At 42.2% G+C, this 19,971-nt stretch overlaps 1 protein-coding gene across 17 annotated transcripts in view; it reads right to left on the minus strand.

Annotated features, from left to right (window-relative positions):
- SFI1 (SFI1 centrin binding protein) overlaps positions 1–19,971 on the minus strand; it is a 77,509-nt gene that overhangs the window by 13,256 nt on the left and 44,282 nt on the right. For 12 of the 17 annotated variants that reach the window (XM_060170580.1, XM_060170585.1, XM_060170582.1 and 9 more), the window contains 4 exons: positions 18,495–18,565; positions 17,382–17,474; positions 15,626–15,723; positions 14,116–14,182 (listed from right to left, as the gene is read on the minus strand). In XM_060170580.1, the coding sequence (XP_060026563.1) occupies positions 14,116–14,182; positions 15,626–15,723; positions 17,382–17,474; positions 18,495–18,565 (329 nt within the window). Of the gene's footprint in view, positions 1–10,733; positions 10,865–14,115; positions 14,183–15,625; positions 15,724–17,381; positions 17,475–18,494; positions 18,566–19,971 lie in introns of all 17 variants that reach the window. The other 5 variants (XM_060170596.1, XM_060170595.1, XM_060170587.1 and 2 more) reach the window with 2 other exon arrangements.

Consider the following 19,971-nt stretch of genomic DNA (forward strand, 5'->3'; position numbering starts at 1 on the left):
CCTCCAGCCATGTGTATTACAAAATGGGACAAGCTATATGAAGCACCTGCTTCCAGGCACTGGGCAATAGGCAATGCACACGTGATACTTAAGAGATGGGAAACATGCAAGGTTAGCCCCTTGGCTGCCCAGGCCCTCTACTGGGGGCAGTTTCTGGGCACTGGGGGCAGGGGAGGGAGTCCAAGGAGAGCACGACAGTCTCACTGAGCTGAGGCAGAGACTGGAGTTCGAGACCAGAGAGGAGGAACTGGGTGGACATGTGTGGCCTTCCCAGGCCTGGGCGGTAGTGACCCTACCCCACCCCCAGGCACGCTCATGGACACCTTGTGCCCTCCACAGATGAGGCTGCACAAGCAGACTCCATGAGCCCTAGCAGAGCAGCTGCTGCAGAGCTAAGAGATGAATGGAGATACCAGAGGTTGGACAGGGCTGGGAGAGGGAGTTCTGGCCTAGTCAGAGTGAAGAGACCTCCCTGGGAACCTCAGACTCAGAAAGCCTAGGCCCTAAGAATAAAAGTCATGCCCTAACCCTGAATACAAAATCAAAAAAGACCCACACAAAGAAAGAAGAAAACCACACTGGACAGGATCAACAGGAACCACCAGAATAAACATGAACCATCACCTGCCAGAACAAAATGCAACACATTGAAAAGAAGCTGAAAATAATGACCCAAATGTTGGAATTGGCAAACACTTAAAAAGAGCTATTATATGTAAGTTTTGTATTTTAATGAAAAGATGAACAAACTTAGTTACCAGACAGGGACTCTCATAAGAGAAACAAACTACAAAAAAAGAACTAAATGGTTTGATGGTTCCTCAAAAAGTTAAACACAGAATTACCATATTGATCCAGTAATTCCACTCCTAGGTATATAGCCAAAGGATTAAAAGCAGGGACTCAAACAGGTGCTCACAGCAGCATTATTCACAATAGCCAAAAGGTGGAAACAACCTATCTATCAACCTGACCTATCTATCAACACATGGATGGAAAAACAAATTGTGGTATGTCCATACAATGGAATATTATTAAGCCATAAAAAGGAATGAAATTCTTACATGTGCTACAATACGGATAAACCTTGAAAATGTCATGCTAAGTGGACTAAGTCAGGCACAAAATGACAAATATTTTATGGTTCCACTTACGTGAGGTACATAGAATAGGCATTGCAGAGACAGAAAGTAGGTTAGAGGTTACCTGGGCTGGGAGTAGATGAGAGTGAAAAGTTACTATTTAATGGGTACAGAGTTTCTGTTTAGGATGATGAAAAAGTTCTAAAAGTGGATAGTGGTGATGACTGTATAATATTGTGAATGTACTTAATGCCACTGAATTGTGTACTTGAAAATGGTTAAAATGGTAAGTTTTAAAAAAAATTATCTTAATGATTCAGAGTTTATTTCAGTGGACTATTAGAACTGAAAATAGATGCATATGTATATATACATGTTTTAATTTAAAAGTAAATGGAAAATAAAGCCAAACAAATTGAAGAGGAAAGATTTGAGGAGACTAATCAACTAAGCATCTTGAAAACGTAACTTCTCTTTGAACTAAGAAATATTATATCCTTTTGGCAAGTCTTTCCTTTCAGTATAATAATAGCTACTAAGACATATAACTTATTTATTTTAGGTCCAAGAGACATTCACGGATTAAGATTAAAAGATAAATTCTTTCCCATTCCTCTCTTCTCCACATTTTCCTTCCATTTTCTCAGCTTTTATTTTACTATCTGCTGTGATGCTATGTGGATAACTCATTTTTTAAAAAAGAATTTATTTATTTTTCGCTGCATTGGGTCTCTGTTGTGCACACAGGCTTTCTCTAGTTGCGGCGAACGGGGGCTACTCTTTGTTGCGGTGCACGGGCTTCAGTAGTTGTGGCTTGCGGGCTCTAGAGCGCAGGCTCAGTAGTTGTGGCACACGGGCTTAGTTGCTCCGCGGCATGTGGGATCTTCCCAGACCAGGGCTCAAACCCGTGTCCCCTGCATTGGCAGGCAGATTCTTAACCACTGCGCCACCAAGGAAGTCCCCCACAACTCATTTTTGACTGAAATACTTCCAACTATCAAACGATACAGTAGACAAAAACACCAATTGACAAGACAATTAATTACCTTTACAGAAATCTTGCCACTTTATACTGAAATATTTAAAATCATGTTCTTCACACCAAAATGAAACTAATTTTATATTTTTAAAAAATTAATAATTACAATTCCTCTTTGGTTGTTTCTTTTGTGATTGTAATAAATACATAAAATACTGAGCAAACTTCACCTTTTAAAATATAAAATGGTAAGTTTTATGTTACATGTTTTACCACAATTTTAAAAATAAAAGGAAGCAAATGAAAATCCCAGAACTGATAAGTACCGTATCTGAAGTAGAAAAGTCACTGGATGGGCTACAAATTAGAAACTGCATAAGAAAGACCACTGAACTTGAAGACAGATCAAGAGAAAAGTATCCAATCCAAACACCAGAGAGAAAAAGGGAAGAAAAATATTGAACAGAGCCTCGGTGACCTGTGGGACAATATTAAGTGGTCTAACATAGTATAATTTGAGTCTCAGAAGGAGAGAAGAGCAGATATAGGGTAGATAAATTACATGAAGAAATAAAAGACTTCCCAAATTTGGTTGGAGTGGGGGTGGGGTGACACCTCTGATCCAAGCAGCTCAGTGAACCCCAAGCAGGACAAACATAAGAAAACTACACCTAAATACATCACACCCTAAATGCTGAAAACCAAAGATTGGTAAGAACATCTTAAAAGGAAAGGAAGAGAGACAGATTACATTCAGGGATACAATACAAATGACACGTGACTTTTCATCAGAAATAATGGAGGTGAGAAGACAACAGAACACTGTCTTAAAAACACTTGGACTGATTCACTTTGTTATAAAGCAGAAACTAACACACCATTGTAAAGCAATTATACTCCAATAAAGATGTTAAAAAAAAAACAAAACAAAAAAACACTTGGAAGTGGGGGATGGAGAAAACAACTCATTGTTCCGTAGCCAGGGAAAAGTCCTTTAAATATGAGACAGTGAAATGAGCATAAAACAAAAGCTGAGATGGTTCATCTCCAGCTAACCTGTACTCTATAAAAATGCCAAAGGAGGGCTTCCCTGGTGGCGCAGTCATTCAGAGTCTGCCTGCCAATGCAGGGGACACGGGTTCATGCGCCGGTCCGGGAAGATTCCACATGCTGCAGAGCGGCTGGGCCCGTGAGCCATGGCCGCTGAGCCTGTGCGTCTGGAGCCTGTGCTCCGCAACAGGAGAGGCCACAACAGTGAGAGGCCCATGTACCGCCAAAAAAAAAAAAAAAAAAAAAAAGCCAAAGGATCTTCTTCAGGATGAAAGGAAATGATACAAATAAAACCCACAAATCTACAAAAAGAAACAAAGTACACCAGATATGTAAAATATGTGGGTAAATATAAAAGACTATATTTTTTCTTCTCCTTATTTTAAAAAAATAATTCTGATTGTTTAAAGCAAAAATAGTAACATTGTATTGGGTAAAAAGTATTGTAGACACAAAATATATGACAACAAATACCATCAAGATAAAGAGGAAAGGAATTTTACTATTTTTATGTTCTTACATTTAACATGAAGTAGTACAGTAGTGTTCTAAATAGGGCTTCCCTGGTGGCACAGTGGTTAAGAATCCGCCTGCCAATGCAGGGGACACATGTTCGAGCCCTGGTCCAGGAAGATCCCATATGCCGCGGAGCAACTAAGCCCGTGTGCCACAACTACTGAGCCTGTGCTCTAGAGCCTGTGAGCCACAATTACGGAGCCCACGTGGCACAACTACTGAAGCCCGCACACCTAGGAGAAGCCACCCCAATGAGAAGCCTGCATACTGAAACGAAGAGTGGCCCCCGCTTGCCACAACTAGAGAAAGCCCATGTGCAGCAACGAAGACCCAACACAGCCAAAAAAAAAAAGTATTCTAAATAGAGCTGTAATAAGTTAATGATGCATACTGTAATTCCTAGAACTACTTTAAAAAATACAAAAGGTAGACCCCGAAAAGCCAAAGCAATCCTGAGAAAAAAAGAACAAAGCTAGAGGTATCATACTCCCTGACTTCAAATTATACTACAAAGCTATATTAATCAAAACAACATGGCACTAGCAGGAAAAAAAAAAAAAAAGACACACAGATTAATGGAACAGAATTGAGAGCTCAGAAATAAATCCACACATATATGGACAACTGATTTATGATAAAGAAGCAAAGAACATACAATGCAGAAAGGATAGTCTCTTCAAAAAATAGTGTTGAGGGCTTCCCTGGTGGCGCACTGGTTAAGAGTCTGCCTGCCGATGCAGGGGACACGGGTTCATGCCCGGGTCCGGGAAGATCCCACATGCTGAGGAGTGGCTGGGCCCGTGAACCATAGCCACTGAGCCTGTGCTCCTCAACGGGAGAAGCCACAACAATGAAAGGCCCGCATACCGCAAAAAAAAACCAAAAACAAAATAGTGTTAAGAAAACTGGACAACCACATGTAAAAGAATAAAACTAGACCACTATTTTACAGCACACACAAAAATTAACTCAAAATGTATTAAACACTTGAATGTATGACCTGAAACCATAAAAATCCTAGAAGAAAATACAGGCAGTACAACCTCTGACATTGGTCTTAGCAATATCTTTCTGGATACACCTCATTCAGGCAAAAGCAAAAATAAACAAATGGACTACGTCAAACTAAAAATCTAGGTAGAAAGAACAAAATTAAGAGCTTATATCAATTAAAGAAAAATAAACAAGAAAATTAGCAAAAGTTGGCTTTTTAAAAAAACAAATTCTTAGCAAGACTGATCAAGAAAAAAAGAGAAAACACACAAATTACCAAAATCAGGAATGAAAGTGGTGGTATCATTCCAGATTCTACAGACAATAAAGGGCACCTTTTTAAATTAAAAAAAGAAAAAAAAGAAAAAACAGAAACTCTAGGCCCAGATAATTTCACTAGGAAATTCCATCAAAAATTTAAAGAAATAATACCAACCTTAAAAAGCCTTTCAGAAAATAAAGGCAAAACATTACAAGAGAACTATAGACCAATATCCCTTGTGAAAGTATATGTAAAAAATTTTAACAAAACATTAACAGACCAAAATCAATATGTAAAACGGATAATACATCACGACCAAGTTGGGTTTGTCTCAGGAATACAAGGTTGATTTAACATTTGAAAACCAGGAAAACTATATGATCATCTCAGTAAATGTGGAAAGAGCATTTGGCAAAATTTATCCACCATTCATAATAAAAACAGTCAGAAAACTAAGAATAGAAGGGAACATTCTCAGTCTAATAAAGGGCATCTATAAAAAGCTAATGCCTCAACAGTGAAATACTAACTACTTTTGTTTTCCCCCTAAGATTGGGAAAAAGACAAGTATGTACCCTCTTATCACTTCTATTCAATACCTTATTGGAGATCTTAGCCAGTGCAATAAGAGGGGAAAAAAAGCATACAGACTGAGAAGTATAATTAAGTTACCTTTGTTTACACATGACATGGTTATTTATGCAGAAACCCTATGCAATTTTAAAAGGAAGGAAGGATGAACTAAAACTAGTAAGTGAATTTAGAAATTTAGAATGGTCATGGAACTCAAGGTATCGACTGTACTTCTATATATTAGGACAAACAATTAGAAAATGAATTTTAAAAGTAATTCCATTTACAACAGCATCAAAAAAATTAGATATTTCGGAATAAATTTAACAAAATATATACATAACTTCAATACAAAGTTACAAAACACTGCTGAGAAAAATTAAAGAAAACCTATATAAATGGAGGATGTACCAAGTTCTTTTTATGGGAAGTCTCAATATGGTTAAGATATCGAATCTCCCCTAAATTGATCTATACAGATTCAGTGTTATTCCAAACAAAATCCCAGGAAGAATAAACTGATTTCAAAACCTGCTATAAAGATACAGTAATCAAGATAGTATCTTAATGGCATAAGAATAAACACATTAAACACATAGATAAATGAAACAGAAAAGAAAGTCCAGAAATAGATACAAACATATATGGCCGGGTTTCCCCGGCGGCGCAGTGGTTGAGAGTCCGCCTGCCAATGCAAAGAACACGGGTTCGTGCCCCGGTCCGGGAAGATCCCACGTGCCGTCGAGCGGCTGGGCCCGTGAGCCATGGCCGTTGAGCCTGCGTGTCCGGAGCCTGTGCTCCGCAACGGGAGAGGCCACAACAGTGAGAGGCCCACATACCGCAAAAAAAAAAAAAAAAAAAATATATGGCCAATTGATTTTCAACAATGGTGCCAAGGCAATTCAATGGGGGAATGCAAATCTCAAGAAATGGTGCTGGACTGCATGTTGCAACTAAGAGTCCGCAAGCCGCAACTAAGAAGTCCTCATGCTGCAACTAAGAAGTCCGCATGCTGCAACTAAGAAGTACGCATGCCACAACAAAGATCCTGTGTGCCACAACTAAGACCTGGCACAGCATGCATGCATGAATGAATAAATAAATAAATATTTTAAAAAAAAGAAATGGTGCTGGAAAAAACTGAAGAACAGAAAAAAAAAATCCTTGACTCCTACCTCATACCATATACAGAAAAAAATTCAAGATGATCACAAACCTAAATGTAAATGCTAAAACTAGAAAGCTTCTGGAGAAAATGTAGGAAGATATCTTTTGAGATCTTGGAGTAGGCAAATTATTTTAGAGAGAACCCCCAAATCGCTAATTATAAAAGAAAAAAACTGAGGAAATGGACTGTATTAAAAAATTTTTTAAACCACCACAATATAATTTTTCTACTTTTAATTTTTATTATTATTTTTAATTTCTTTTTTTTGGCCGCACTGTGCAGCATGTGGGATCTTAGTTCCCTGACCAGGGATTGAACCCGGGCCCCCTGCACTGGAAGCACAGAGTCTTAACCACTGGACCACCAGGAAAGTTCCCCTAGACTGTATCGAAATTAAACACTTCAACTCATCAAGAAAAAAAAATATATATATATATTAATTCATTTCAGTACATATATAACCACCTACTTTGCTCTCAATTAAAAAAATACTGTTAAAAAATGGAAAAGCAAGCCACACACTGGAAGAAAATATTTTTAATACCTAGTCCAATAAAAGAAATAATACGAACCAGAATATATTTTTAAAAAACTTCTACAAATCAATAAGAATTTTAAAAAGACATATGACCCAATTTTTTAAAAAGCGAGGAAAAAGACTTGAACAGACACTTCACAAAAGATATAAAATGGTCAATGAGCACATGATAAAGGCTGAAAGAGTCAAAACCTGTCTGGTATTCAAAGAATGAAAATCAGTTCAGATTGAAAAGAAAGAACAAGTCTACCATTCATCAGTCACACAGAAAGCCAACTGCAAAGAAACACTGTTTCTCTCAACATCATGCAAGATGCCGTAAGGACTCCCTCTTTGGGTTGTTATTGCTTCCTCACCAGTGATGCCCCAGACAAGCTTTGCTATGTCCATTCACTCCTGAGGATACTCATGACAGCTCTCCCTAGTGAGTCCCTCCTCAACTTGCCTCAGAAACAGCAATCAATCCAAAACAGATCCCTGTTTCTCTTAGAGTCTCCTCAGTTCCTTCAGTGGGAGCCCAAATATTACAAATTCCCTTCCCTCAGGTACAGCAGCAATCCAGAGTTCCTCTGGAATTCCCTCCTTCCTGGCAATCAATCTGACTTGGTCAAATTACAGAGGCTTCTGTTCCTGGCTCATTAGGCTTTAAAGAAATGCTGGACAATCATTAGTCATCAGGAAAATGAGACAGCACTCCACACCCACCGTAACGGCTAAGTTAAAAAGACTGTCAAAAACAAAGTTGGTGAGGATGTGGAGCAACCAGAATTCTCAGATTTGCTGGTGGGAGCATAAAATGATGCAACCACCTGTAAGATTAAGCATAAACCCACCCCTGATCCAGAAGTCTACTTCTTGGTATCTACCCAAGAGAAATGAAAACATATTCCACTAAAACAAATGTTCACGGCAGCCTTACGCATAATGGCCTCAAACTGGAAACAACTCCTCTGTTAAAATGGATCAAAATACTGTCTTAGATTCATACAATAGAATACTACTCGGCAAATAAAAAACAGCTACAGATACATGCGACAACCTGGCACAATCTCAAAAACATTACGCTGAACTTTAAAAGACTTGCAGGCACAAGAGTACGTACTGCATGATCCCACTGTACAAAGTTCAAAAACATGCAACATTAACCTAGAATGCCAGAAATCAGAACAGTGGTTATTTATGCAGGATAGGAACTGGCTGGAAAAGGGCTTGAAGGAGCTTCCTGGGGTGATGGAAATGTTCCGTATCTTGACTGGGGTGTTGATTATCCAGAGATGTAATTCGTAAAAACTCATCAATCTCTTTACTTAACATCTGTACCTTTCACTGTATGTAAATTTTAGCTCAACTAAAAAAAAAAAAGGCAAACCAGTCTTGTCTCATTCTCAGTATAATATTTCACTGGCAGGTTAATAAACTACCATTTTTATTCATAATTCGAGATTCCACCATAAATTCCATCCGTATTCCTAAAATATTTTTTTAACTACCCTAAGAATTATGGAAAGATAGAACATACACATTTATTTAGAACTTTGATTTGCTAAACTCCAAACCAAACCTATGGATATTAACTTACCCTAAGAGTCACAAATCAATTCTAGGGGTCAGGGGACAGTTAATATTTTATGCTGGGCACTCTGCTTGTATTTTACATGGATTATCCCACTTAGTTTTCATGACAACCCTGTGAGATAAGGACTATTATCAAATCATCTCCATTTTAAACTTGAGGAAACTGGGGCCCAGAGAGACTGAGTGACTTGTTCAGGGTCACAGAGCTGGCAAGCATGGAGCAAGGGTCGGAATTCGGGCAGGCCTGTCGGCTTCTAGGCCAGGTTCTCAATCACTCTGCCTTCTTGTGAACCAGGACGGTGGGAACCTGAAAAACTAACTTTTCTAAAAAGATCTCACTAAACCCGAAAAAAATAACGCCTAGATCCTCTTCGCCATCCTTCAAGCCTCTGTGCTACTTCCTGCCTCTGATTCACCTTCCACCCTCTTGTCTCAAGTGACGGTTCTAAACTCACCCATGCCTGCCCCCCAGCAAAAGCCGTTTTAGGAGCTCCTCTTGGCTGCTTTGAAGGTACCCTCAATTTCTGGTCCCCACAACATGCCAAAATACGAAAAAGCAATAGAACCAAACATGACTCATTTGTAAAGAAAACAAAGGGGTGTGTATGTGTGTGTTTTCGTAGTGAAGCCATTTTTTGAATGAATCTTACACTAGACCTCAACACAGGAACTAAGGAAAGGCGCAGCTGCTCTCTGCAGGGCAGGGGGCAGAGGTAAGTGCTAGCCCACGTCAGCCACTTTTCCTTGTGGCTACCCCCTAGAACATCTTGAACTTCGTGTAAGGAGCCCGGGGTTCTGGCTGATCCTCTCAAACCAGCATTCAGAGTCCTCCAAAGCCAAGTTCACTGCAACTTCTCCCAATGAATGTCCCTCCCCCTTGTTTCACTGTCCTAAGTTGATGCACACTGTCCTCAGGGCAAACTCCCAAACTGTCAATGTACTAGTTCCATGCACCTGCTCAAACACCTGTCCATCACCTACCTGTAGGAGCAGGCAGCCCCTCAGTCTGGCCCTCCTCATCCCGCCAGCCATCCTCACCCCCAGCTCACAGAGAGCCCCCCCAGGGCACTTCCCTCAGCACCAGCTCTGAGCTCTGGAAGAACTTGTGCTGACACCATTGAGGACACATGGGTCTATTCTCTTGAATTGTTCTTCAATTGTCCCTTGTATATCAGTCTCTCCTCCTCACCAAGATTTAAAGTTCCTACCCAGTCATCAAAAAGATATTCCTCTTGATCCAGTAGCAAGTACTTGGACTTTGGAATCAGGGAGACTGAATGTAAACCCTAGCTCTGCCACTTAATGGTTGTTACAAGGGTGAGTCATTTATCACTTTGAACCTGTTCTCTCAGGACTGCTGTGAGAAGGAAATTATTAGTGAAGATGATGATGTCACAGGCAAATGAGCTTCTATATTTTCCTTTTTCCCATCACACCGCACCCACCACAGTGGCCAACAGTTAGTCATTAATAATCTCTTCATGAGATTCCACCAATAGGTAGCACGGACCTGGCTCTGGGCAAGTTTGCCCCTGTGAGAGCTAAAAGGATGGAGCTCTGCTCCTTGCCTGTTCTAATTTTGTTGACAACGATAATTTCAAGACTTCAAAAAGCCAGGTCTAGCCGAACAGGAACCAAGCGTTTCAGGGAAATCACGCTCAAGAAAGCCTGCCAAGGCGATGCGAGGTCCAACCACACTCTGATCCAGAAAGCTAATGGGCAGCTTTAATGCGGCTCACTGCGGCTTGTAACGAGGGAACGGGCATAAAACCAGGGCTGTTCTGAAAGCACTTGCTACACAGATAGACACAAGTTTTCCCAGGAGAAATACTGTCTTTTTCTGCTAGATGAGCTCAAAGAGCCCACATTATTGAAAATCAAGGAAGAACCAGGGTGTAGGGGACTGGCAGGCTAAGAAACAAAGCAAATGGCTATGTGGGTGGCAGAACTGAACCTGAGACACCTGGCCCAGGGCAGACAGGAGCCACATGGTGTACCTGTGAAAGCGTGCTGCTCTGGCATAGAGGACTCTCTCCTGCTGGTGCCACTGCCAGAGCCTTCTCCATGCCTGGAAGGCCCCAGGGAGGGCTCGCCGCTGAAAGTGACTGTCTGCTCTGGCCTGCAACAGCTAAAGTAAAACAATGAATGACCTTTATTTGTACTTTACATTAAAAAGAAAAAGACCTTTCAGGGTCACACTCTTGAGGAAGGGATGCTTCCTACACAAACATTTTTTAAAATGAAAATCATTATTTCTAATCTTTGCCAACATGACAGGTGAAAAATGAAATATGATAGGTGAAAATGCTTCCCTTTAATTAAAAGTGAGTTAAGCATCTCTTTATACATTTGTCTATGTATGTGTGTGTATAGAAATATATTTATCTAAACTTTTTTCCTATGGCCTAAGTGTTCATCCTCATTGCCCATTTTACTGATTGTCAGCATTTTAACTCTGATATATATGGGCTTTTTCAACCTTAAATTTATTAGTCCTTTGTCTCATGTGTTATCAATTTTGTTCCTACCCTGTAAAATATCTTTTGATTTTGTTTATAATGTTTATTTGTAGTACAGATTCTTTTAATTTGTATGTAATTATAAATTTCACTGATACATTAGTAAGAAGACAGACAACTGACATAAGACTATATATGCCTCCATGATCCAAAATTTGGGAGGAAAAGCATATACACGTGTGGTGGCTTTTAAAACAGGACTGCAAATTCTTTCATCCTCCTTCCCTTGAATCTGGGTGGACAGTGACTACTTTGACCAGTAGAGTATAGCGAAAGTGACACTAAGTGACTTCCTAGGCTAGGTCTTAAAGGGCCACACAGCTTTTGTCTTGTTCACTGGAACACTCACTTTTGTTGCCCTGAGCTGCGACACAGGAAGTCTGGCTACCCAGGGGCCACCATGCTGTAAGGAAGCCCAAGCCTCTTGGAGAAGTCATATGCAGGCACTCTGGTTAATAGTCCCAGTAGAGCCCCATCTTCAAGTAATTCCAGCCCAGGAACCAGACTTGTAAGTGAAGAAACTTCTAGATGACTCTAACCCCCTACCGCTAGGTCTTCCCAGTGGAGGTCCCAGTAATCACAGAGCAGAGACCAGCCATCCTTGCTATGTCCTGTCACAATTTTTGACCCACAAAATCCTTAAGCATAATAAAATGGTAGTTGTTTTAAGCCACTGAGCTTGGGGTGAGTTTTTACAGAGCAACAGAAAACTACAAGCATTCCTATGTGTGTGTTTGTGAATACATGGGTACACACATTCCTACCCACAGAGGAAAAAAAATACCAGGTTTACTCATCAAATGTCATCTTAAGAGGCAGGATTATGGGTGTTTTAATTTTTTCTTCTTTATGTCTTCTTATACTTCCCAAATTTTCTGTGATGTCTACATATTGCTTATGGGCATTTTCAAATGTAAACAAGAGTAGAAGCAATAGTATAATGAATCCCCTCAAACTTATTGCCCAGCTTCAACAATTAACATTCTTGCCATTCTTTATATATTACTTTTTAAATAGAAAGAAACCCATAATAAATAATATTTTTATCTTTTCCTAAAATAGAAGGAACTGATGAGCTCCTTGGATATCTAAACCAAGAGATAACATTCAGATTGTTAGCTAAAGATTTTTTAAAAAACAACAGCTGAAAAAACCCAAAACAACAGCTGAGCAGGGCTCTTACTATTTTTCAGACCTTCACTGTGCAGGCCATGCTGGAGCCCTGTAAGAGATAAGGACTCTGACCCTCGACCTTCTACCAGTGCTGGGCGTCAGGGTCGAGGAGATCCCTTTTTTCAGGGAGAAACTAAATGAGACCCTTTGCTTCTTTTCCACCTTGAATAAACATAACCTTTCAACTCTGGGGCTCATGTTCTTTTTCTAAAAGGGCTCTTTCTTCACATTCTGTTGTGCTTGCATTCAATGAGCTTAAGAGACCCAGTGGCAATGTCCTTTCCGAAACAGCCACATAATCCAAAGGGACGTGAAAGAATGTACCAATTCTAAACATTTTCTAGGTGTGGAAGGCAAAGGTGACACAAAAACAAGCCATACCCTGGGTTAGCCCCATCCAAACACCAAGAACTGAGGTGATCCTTGGGGAAAACTCTGAAGCAATCACCGGCAGCTCATCTGTTTGTTCACTCGTGTGTTCATTCACTCATCCAAATACTAGTCAGCAGCTACCCTTTGTCAACAGTTCAGGAGAAGAATGAAGCAGGACAGGCTGTACCCTCAAGGAGCCCCCAGCCTGGCAGGGAGGGAGGCCAGCCAACAACATGCTATGAGAAAGCTGCACGAGGGGTGGAGCAGGGGGAAGAGGTGACACCTGAGCTGAAAGGGCAGCAGGCAGATTGGGAAGCAGGAGCTAGCAGAGAATATTCAGGGAAGGACCGGCAGCTTGACTGAGTGCAGCTGTGAAGGGGCAGAGCGGTAACAGGAATAGGGAGAGAAGTAGATAGAACCAGCTCCCAAAGGAGTCTGTATGCCTCCCAAAGCTGAGGAGCCAGCCAAACTCTTTAGATTCACTGTTAGACTCGAGCAGCAGATAGAGGAGGGGGTGGAGAGGACAGCACAAAAATAACCAGGAGGAGCTTTGTTTGTGTCCTCCCTGTTTCACCGCAGGGATGGCCAAACAGAGGCCTGCGTAGTCTACCTCCCACTGCAAGGCCTGTGCAGACATCATCAGTTGAACACACACTCCCCTGAGCCTGAACGTGGCCTGGAAAATCCTTCTCGGTTCAGCGCTCCAGACGGCTACCTACCATCATTAGAGCCACCCTGGGGCTAAACTACAAGCCCCCCGAGAGCAGGAACTTTGCCTGCTTTGCATCACAGCTGTATCCTCAGTTCTTGGCCTGGCATCTAAGGCATAGCAGCCGCTCAGTAAGTCTTTCTTAAATGGAACTGAATCCATCTTTTTCTACCTGCCTTCATTAATCACTCAGCCTGACCCCCACCTCCTCCCACCACTGTGGGCACCTGTGTCTCACATCATTTAGCTCTGGGATATGGCACTCAGGCTCTGCACCTTCCCCAACATCTCCTGAAGGTCTCAGGAGGGGCTGGCTGAGTAATATAATCAACAATTTGGGTCAAGATGTGAATGGAATGGCTGATACGCTCACCACCTTCAGAGAGCAGCTGCATTTTCAAAGCAGATGAAGGGACAGGAGTTATGCAGACTTTCTGACATCCCTGGGGGGGTCTGGGGCAGATACCTTTGAGCTTTTCACAGTACCCTCTCTTCCAAATCAGAACACCAGACCTCTTGGTACAGGCCTTTCCCGAGAATCTTTCCAAAGCAAACGCATCCAAGAATGTAAGCCAACAGAGCTCCCTGCTCTGAGGAACTCCATACCTGCTGGGATCGCCTCTTCTGAGTATACTGTAACCACAATTTGAAACACTTGCGTAGCAATGTTATTCTGAAATGAAACACATAACACCAAGGTAACTGCCCTCCCACTTTCAGGTTTCAGGTTTTCAGAATTTTGTTTTGATTTTAAGGAAGGTAAATCTGGGCATAGGTACCTCTTGAGTGGTAAAGGCACCCCAGGGGTTTCATTCTAAGGGAAATAAGAACCTGTTTTCTGTCATGAAATCTGCCAAACCCCCACCTCGACTTTGGACTGTGGCTTGCCCCCAAAATTTGACAACTTTCTTGTAAAGGTAATTAGACCACCAAGCACAGTGTCTCTGGAACTCAGGTAATATGTATGAAATCCCCCAAATATCCTGAATTTTCTGATTTTACGGCCAAACTCTGGGGCCTGTTTAGGACCACCTGGGTCTGTGACATGCTTTCACACAGTGATACTGAGAGTGAGAACCACATTCAGCTTTATAAACCAGGATTTAGAATAATGATACATCCTGACAACTCCAAATTGACTCAGTTAAATATTGTGATTCTCACTGACTCATTAAAAAGTGCCCCAAAATTATACCTACAACTATGCAAAATAAGTTAATTATACTCTTGGGAGAGGGTTTACCGAACATTTCTTTTCTTTTTTTTTTTTTTAATTTTATTTTTGGCTACATTGTGTCCGCATTGCTATGTGAGGGCTTTCTCTAGTTGCTGCGAGCAGGGGCCTCTCTTCATTGTGGTGCTCTGGCTTCTCATTGCGGTGGCTTCTCTTGTTGCGGAGCTCAGGCTCTAGGCGCATGGGCTTCAGTAGCTGTGGCCCACGGGATCAGTAGCTGTGGCTCGCGGGCTCTAGACCGCAGGCTCAGCAGTTGTGGCTCACGGGCCCATGCTCTGAGGCATGTGGGATCTTCCGGACCAGGGCCTGACCCGCGACCCCTGCATTGGCAGGCAGATTCCCAACCACTGCGCCACCAGGGAAGCACTATCGAACATTTCTTGCAGCAAGAAAGTGAACAGCGGTTCCCTCTGAATAGTAAGACTAAGGGGTCGAAGGAAGGGGTCCAGGCATACTTTATTTTTAACTTTCTACTTCTTTCCTATATATTCTGAGTTTTTCTTGTGGACATGTGGTGCTTTTATTTATTTTAACTGAATGATTAACTCTAAAAAATTGAGGACACACTCTACACCCTCCAAGACCAAGCCACAAACACCCACTTGCCTGGGCCGTCTCTGTAACACTATCAATGCCTACATTCCACGATGGAACGTCACTAACATCTGAAAACTGAGGCAGTGGTAGCCGAGCACCAGCACAAACATCCTCATTCTACCTCCCATCCCATCAACCAAAAGGAAAAGGCAAGCTCAGGAACACTGGTTTACAGCAGGGCCTTTCTCAATCTGCCGCAGTAACACTGAGGGTGATGATGACTCCTGGAGACCAGCCAGTCAGTCACAACAGGCCCCTGGGGAGCCTGAAGGCCACAGTCCCTACCTGTAGTGGTCCCAGGCAGCACACAGGAAGGGGAGCTGCTCACTTTCCTCCCTCTGTTCAATCTGAGACTGCCAGAGGTTCCAGAACCTGTGCAGTAGCTGCAGCAAAACAGGAAGGAAACAGAAGTTGATTAAGGCAAAAGGTAAAATGATCTCTCTTGACCCATTAGTTAGCAAATCTGTAATTCCAGAAGACTGTAAGCTCCCCCAAAGCAGGAATTACCTCAATTTGAAGCACCCAACATATAAAAGATTTGCAAAATAATTATGGCCAAGCAATATGGAATTATTCTGGGCCAACATAAAAGGCAAAAAGCTGGATCTACCAAATCTATGTAAATCAGAATGAAGAAGGTATTCCTAATCTGGGCCTCATGGAAGACAAAGCCATTTTAGAAGTTAAAACTGATCTTATCACCTACTACTGCCTATAAAGTAGTCTTGCCAAAAAGTGTTTAACTTCAATCCAATCAAGCCCTTAGATCTAACTTCTAGTTTATAAGAGCTACACAGGAAAAAGGAAAATCAAATGACGTCAGAATGAAACAGAAAATTGGAGAATATGGAAGTCTGTACAAAATAATTGGCATTCCTTTTCAAAAGGTTAATGTTATTAAGAAAGATAGTGTACGTTATGCTAAGTGAAATAAGCCAATCACAAAAGGGCAAATACCGTAAATATGAGGTACCTAGAACAGTCAAAGAGACAGAAAGGAGAATGGTGGTTGCCAGGGGCTGGGGGAGGAGAAGGAGAATGGGAGTTATTGTTTAATTCACAGAGTTTCAGTTTTGCAAGATGAAAAAGGTTCTGGACGTGGGTAATGGTGATGGTTGCACAATAATGTGAATGTACTTAATGCCACTGAACTGTACACTTAAAAACGGTTAAGATGATAAATTCTGTGTATTTTACAATTAAAAAATAAACATATTAAACAAAAGAAGTGGGGGTGGGGGGACTGTTATTGACTAAGAGTCTTAAGAGATATAACCAAATGTAGAGTGAGCCATCAATCCTTAACTGAATCCTGGTTTTAATAAAACAGCTATAAAGACATTTTGGGGGCAACTGGGGAAATTTGAATATGGGTTGGGTATTGGTTAATATTAGAGCATTACTGTTCATTTTGTTAGGGATGATAATGATACTGTGGTTATGCAGGAAAATGTTCTTACTTTTGGGCAATGCATACTGAAATGTTTAGGTGTAAAAGTGTCATAATGTCTGTAATTTACTTTGAAATGATTTGGGAAAAAAGAGCAAATATTAACAACTGTTGAATTTAGATGGTAAAATAGAGGTTTATTACACTATTCTTTATATTTTTCTGTATGCTTGAACATTTTCACAATTAGAATGCCCCTTTCTCCTACACTCAGAAACACAATCTACAGGGGGAGATAGAATGTTTGTTGCCCTCAGGTAAGTTTAACCACTAAAGACAACAGACTCACAGTGCAAACATAACCAAAGCCTCCTGGAATGCAAAACTTAAAGTGTATTCCCTAGGTCAAGGTTGGAATCCACAGTCCCTGACCTCTGATTCAACTATCAATTTTTTTAGCAAACAGATAAAAAAATGGGATTAAACAAGAGAAGAATAAGAGTTTCTCTAGCCTCTGGCATAGATTACTAAAGAAAATGGACACTAAGGATTTGGCGTCTAAAGGTCTGAACAAACCTCTAAGCACAAAGGTTAAAAGAAAAAGAGAATGGCCATCAGAAGAGGTGCCTTGATACAGAAGAGGACTCTCACCGTGACATCATGTTGCTGGTGAGCAAGATTCTTTCTTATTCGTTGGAGATGGGCACGGGCCACATTGTCTTTTAGGGCTCTAAAGCAAAAATGCTGTGAAAAGAAGAATGGACACAAATCAGTGGTGTGTCTGTAACAATAAGAGCAATGCCCAAGAGGGTGGCAAGAAGCTCAGTAGTAGCTGTTCACAGCTGCTCCCATGTCCCAGAGAGTGTTTCTCTGTTTTGAGATTCAACTGAGAGCCTGATACAAGCCAGCCTGCACAGTAGACACTTAATAAATAGCTGTGGGACCACTCCCTGCGGTCCACAGATACTGCACAGGAACAAACACACCCGCACCTCTGACCACTAGAGGTCCCTGTGACCCAGATGGAAACACCAGACAAAGGTCAAAACATCAACTCTGCCTCTCAGAAAAGAGACAGACTTCCAGCCTATGGTGGGTTTTTTTTTTTTTTTTTTTGCCATGTGGGGTCAATGTGTATGCTTACACAATTATAAATGCAGTTTTGTAAGAGTAAAATAGAAGGGAGAGAAGGAATTTTGAGAGAAGGTGACTGGCGGTGGGGGTGGGGTAGAGGCAGGACATGCTGGCCTGGCTCCAGCTCTGTCAAAAATGCCTCATGTGTGACTAAGCAAAGCACATTCCCCCACAGCCTGGCTTCAGTTTTCTGAGACAGAAGTGAAGCAACTAGGGCTTTTCATATCGTGCTCTGTGGACCCCCCGAGGCTCCTGAAAGTGTTCGGATGCCACCTCATGTGGTGAGGGTGGGGAAGAGCAGCCGGTAGAACAGACACTACTCCCCAGACCTAGCTTTGTCCACAGCATCTCTACTTTGATTGATTTCGAAGACTAGGTTTCCACCACTTAAAAAGGGGGTCTGCCATGTAGAACACCCCAGGACTAGATCACTTCTAAGGCTCCTTTGCAGCCCCAAAACCCTCTGATCCCACACCATCACCATCTCTGATCCAAAATGAAAATAGGGACATGACAATGAAGGGAGGCTTCATGATGGAAGCCATCCACACAACCAGATGCACTTAAGGAGCATGACGTGGGCCAGGTCCCCCAGGAATGGCTGCCTGAGCGAGGCTGTAGCGCCCTTACCAGCAAGCCTCGCCTGTGGTGCTCTTCTGCCACCTTCCGCTGCACAGCTGTTTCTGCGCACAGCAGCACGTCTACCAGAGTTAAGGCTTCTTGTCTCAACAAGGTCCCACCCCAGCCCAGAGTGATCCTAGTGACCCATCTGAAGGGTCCCGGCTGCAGGAGATGATGGGCATGCCAGGTGGGCTGGTGTCCGCCTCTGTCTCCCCCTGACAACCCAGGGAAGAAAGAACTAAGGGGAACCATGTGAGTTACTTATCTGCCTTTCTCCCCTCTCATGCCCATTTCATGAGAGGCAAAAATAGTTGAGATAAACTGCCACCAGTTTGAGTAAACATTTCAAAATCTAAGCAGAACCTGCTCCAAGTTCTCCTGCATTCTGTTTTGGCATCACAATCCAGTCAGAAGTTTGTGCTAAAAACCTTGGAGTTATTTTCAAACCTTTTCTCCTCCCACCCCTTCCATCTTCTCAACTGCCAAGTCCATCTGCTGCCCCCCTAGGTCTCCCCGGTTCTGTCCCCACCCCCAGCACCGTGCAGTACACTTGACTTGGCCCCCTGTGCCAGCTTTGCTGCTACCATCGAGCTTTAGCCTTTCTAAAGTACAGATCTGCTGCATCACTTCTCTTCTCAAAAACCTGCAGAGGATCCCCAGCGCCACTGGGATTAAGCCCAAATTCCTGACCACTGCACACAAGGGCCCTACAAGCCGGTCCCCAGCCTGCATCTACCTACCCTCCATACCCCACAACTCACTGCAGACCCCGGTCATCACCCCTGGCTGCTCTTCCTCACCTACACCTGCGTAAACGCCACTCCTTACACCTGAACCACCCTTCCCGACCTCCCTGTTGGGAGAACGTGTCATCCCCCAAGGCTTAAATTCAGCTCAAACATCACCTCCTCGGCTAGACCTCCACAGTAGCCCTAGCAGGACTTGATACAAACTTTTATGATAGCACTTATCACGCCACATTACAAAGACTGGTTTTCATGTCTACTTTCCCCACTAGACAATGAGCTACTGTTAGTCTCTAAGTTTCCCTGTATTCCAGAATTTAGGCAGGAGTTTAAAACAAAGCAAGAGTTCAGTGAACAAATAAAAGTGTGGGTGAACACCCAAGGCGGTCCAAATCCCACACCTGGGCACGTATTGCAGCAGGGGCAGTGATTAAGAAGGTGCGCTGGAGTCAAAAGCCTGGCTCTGCCAATGAGTTTGAAAATCACTTAGCACCCCCCAACCTGTTCCCTCATCTGTAAAATGGAGACGGTGAGACCTACTCCACAGGATTGCTATGAGGATTAATGAGATAATGCAAAATGTCTGCACACAGTAAACAGCTCAGTGAATGGAAGCTAGGATCATAATGACAGGGCCATCAAGGACAGATGGCTTTCTGAAAAAGCAATGAAATGAAACAAATTTGAAACAGAAATGAAATGAAGCAGAAATGGCTGTGGCTATTTCTACCATCTAATGG

This window comes from Lagenorhynchus albirostris, chromosome 14 (assembly GCF_949774975.1).
Source record: "Lagenorhynchus albirostris chromosome 14, mLagAlb1.1, whole genome shotgun sequence".
Classification (NCBI taxonomy): domain Eukaryota; kingdom Metazoa; phylum Chordata; class Mammalia; order Artiodactyla; family Delphinidae; genus Lagenorhynchus; species Lagenorhynchus albirostris.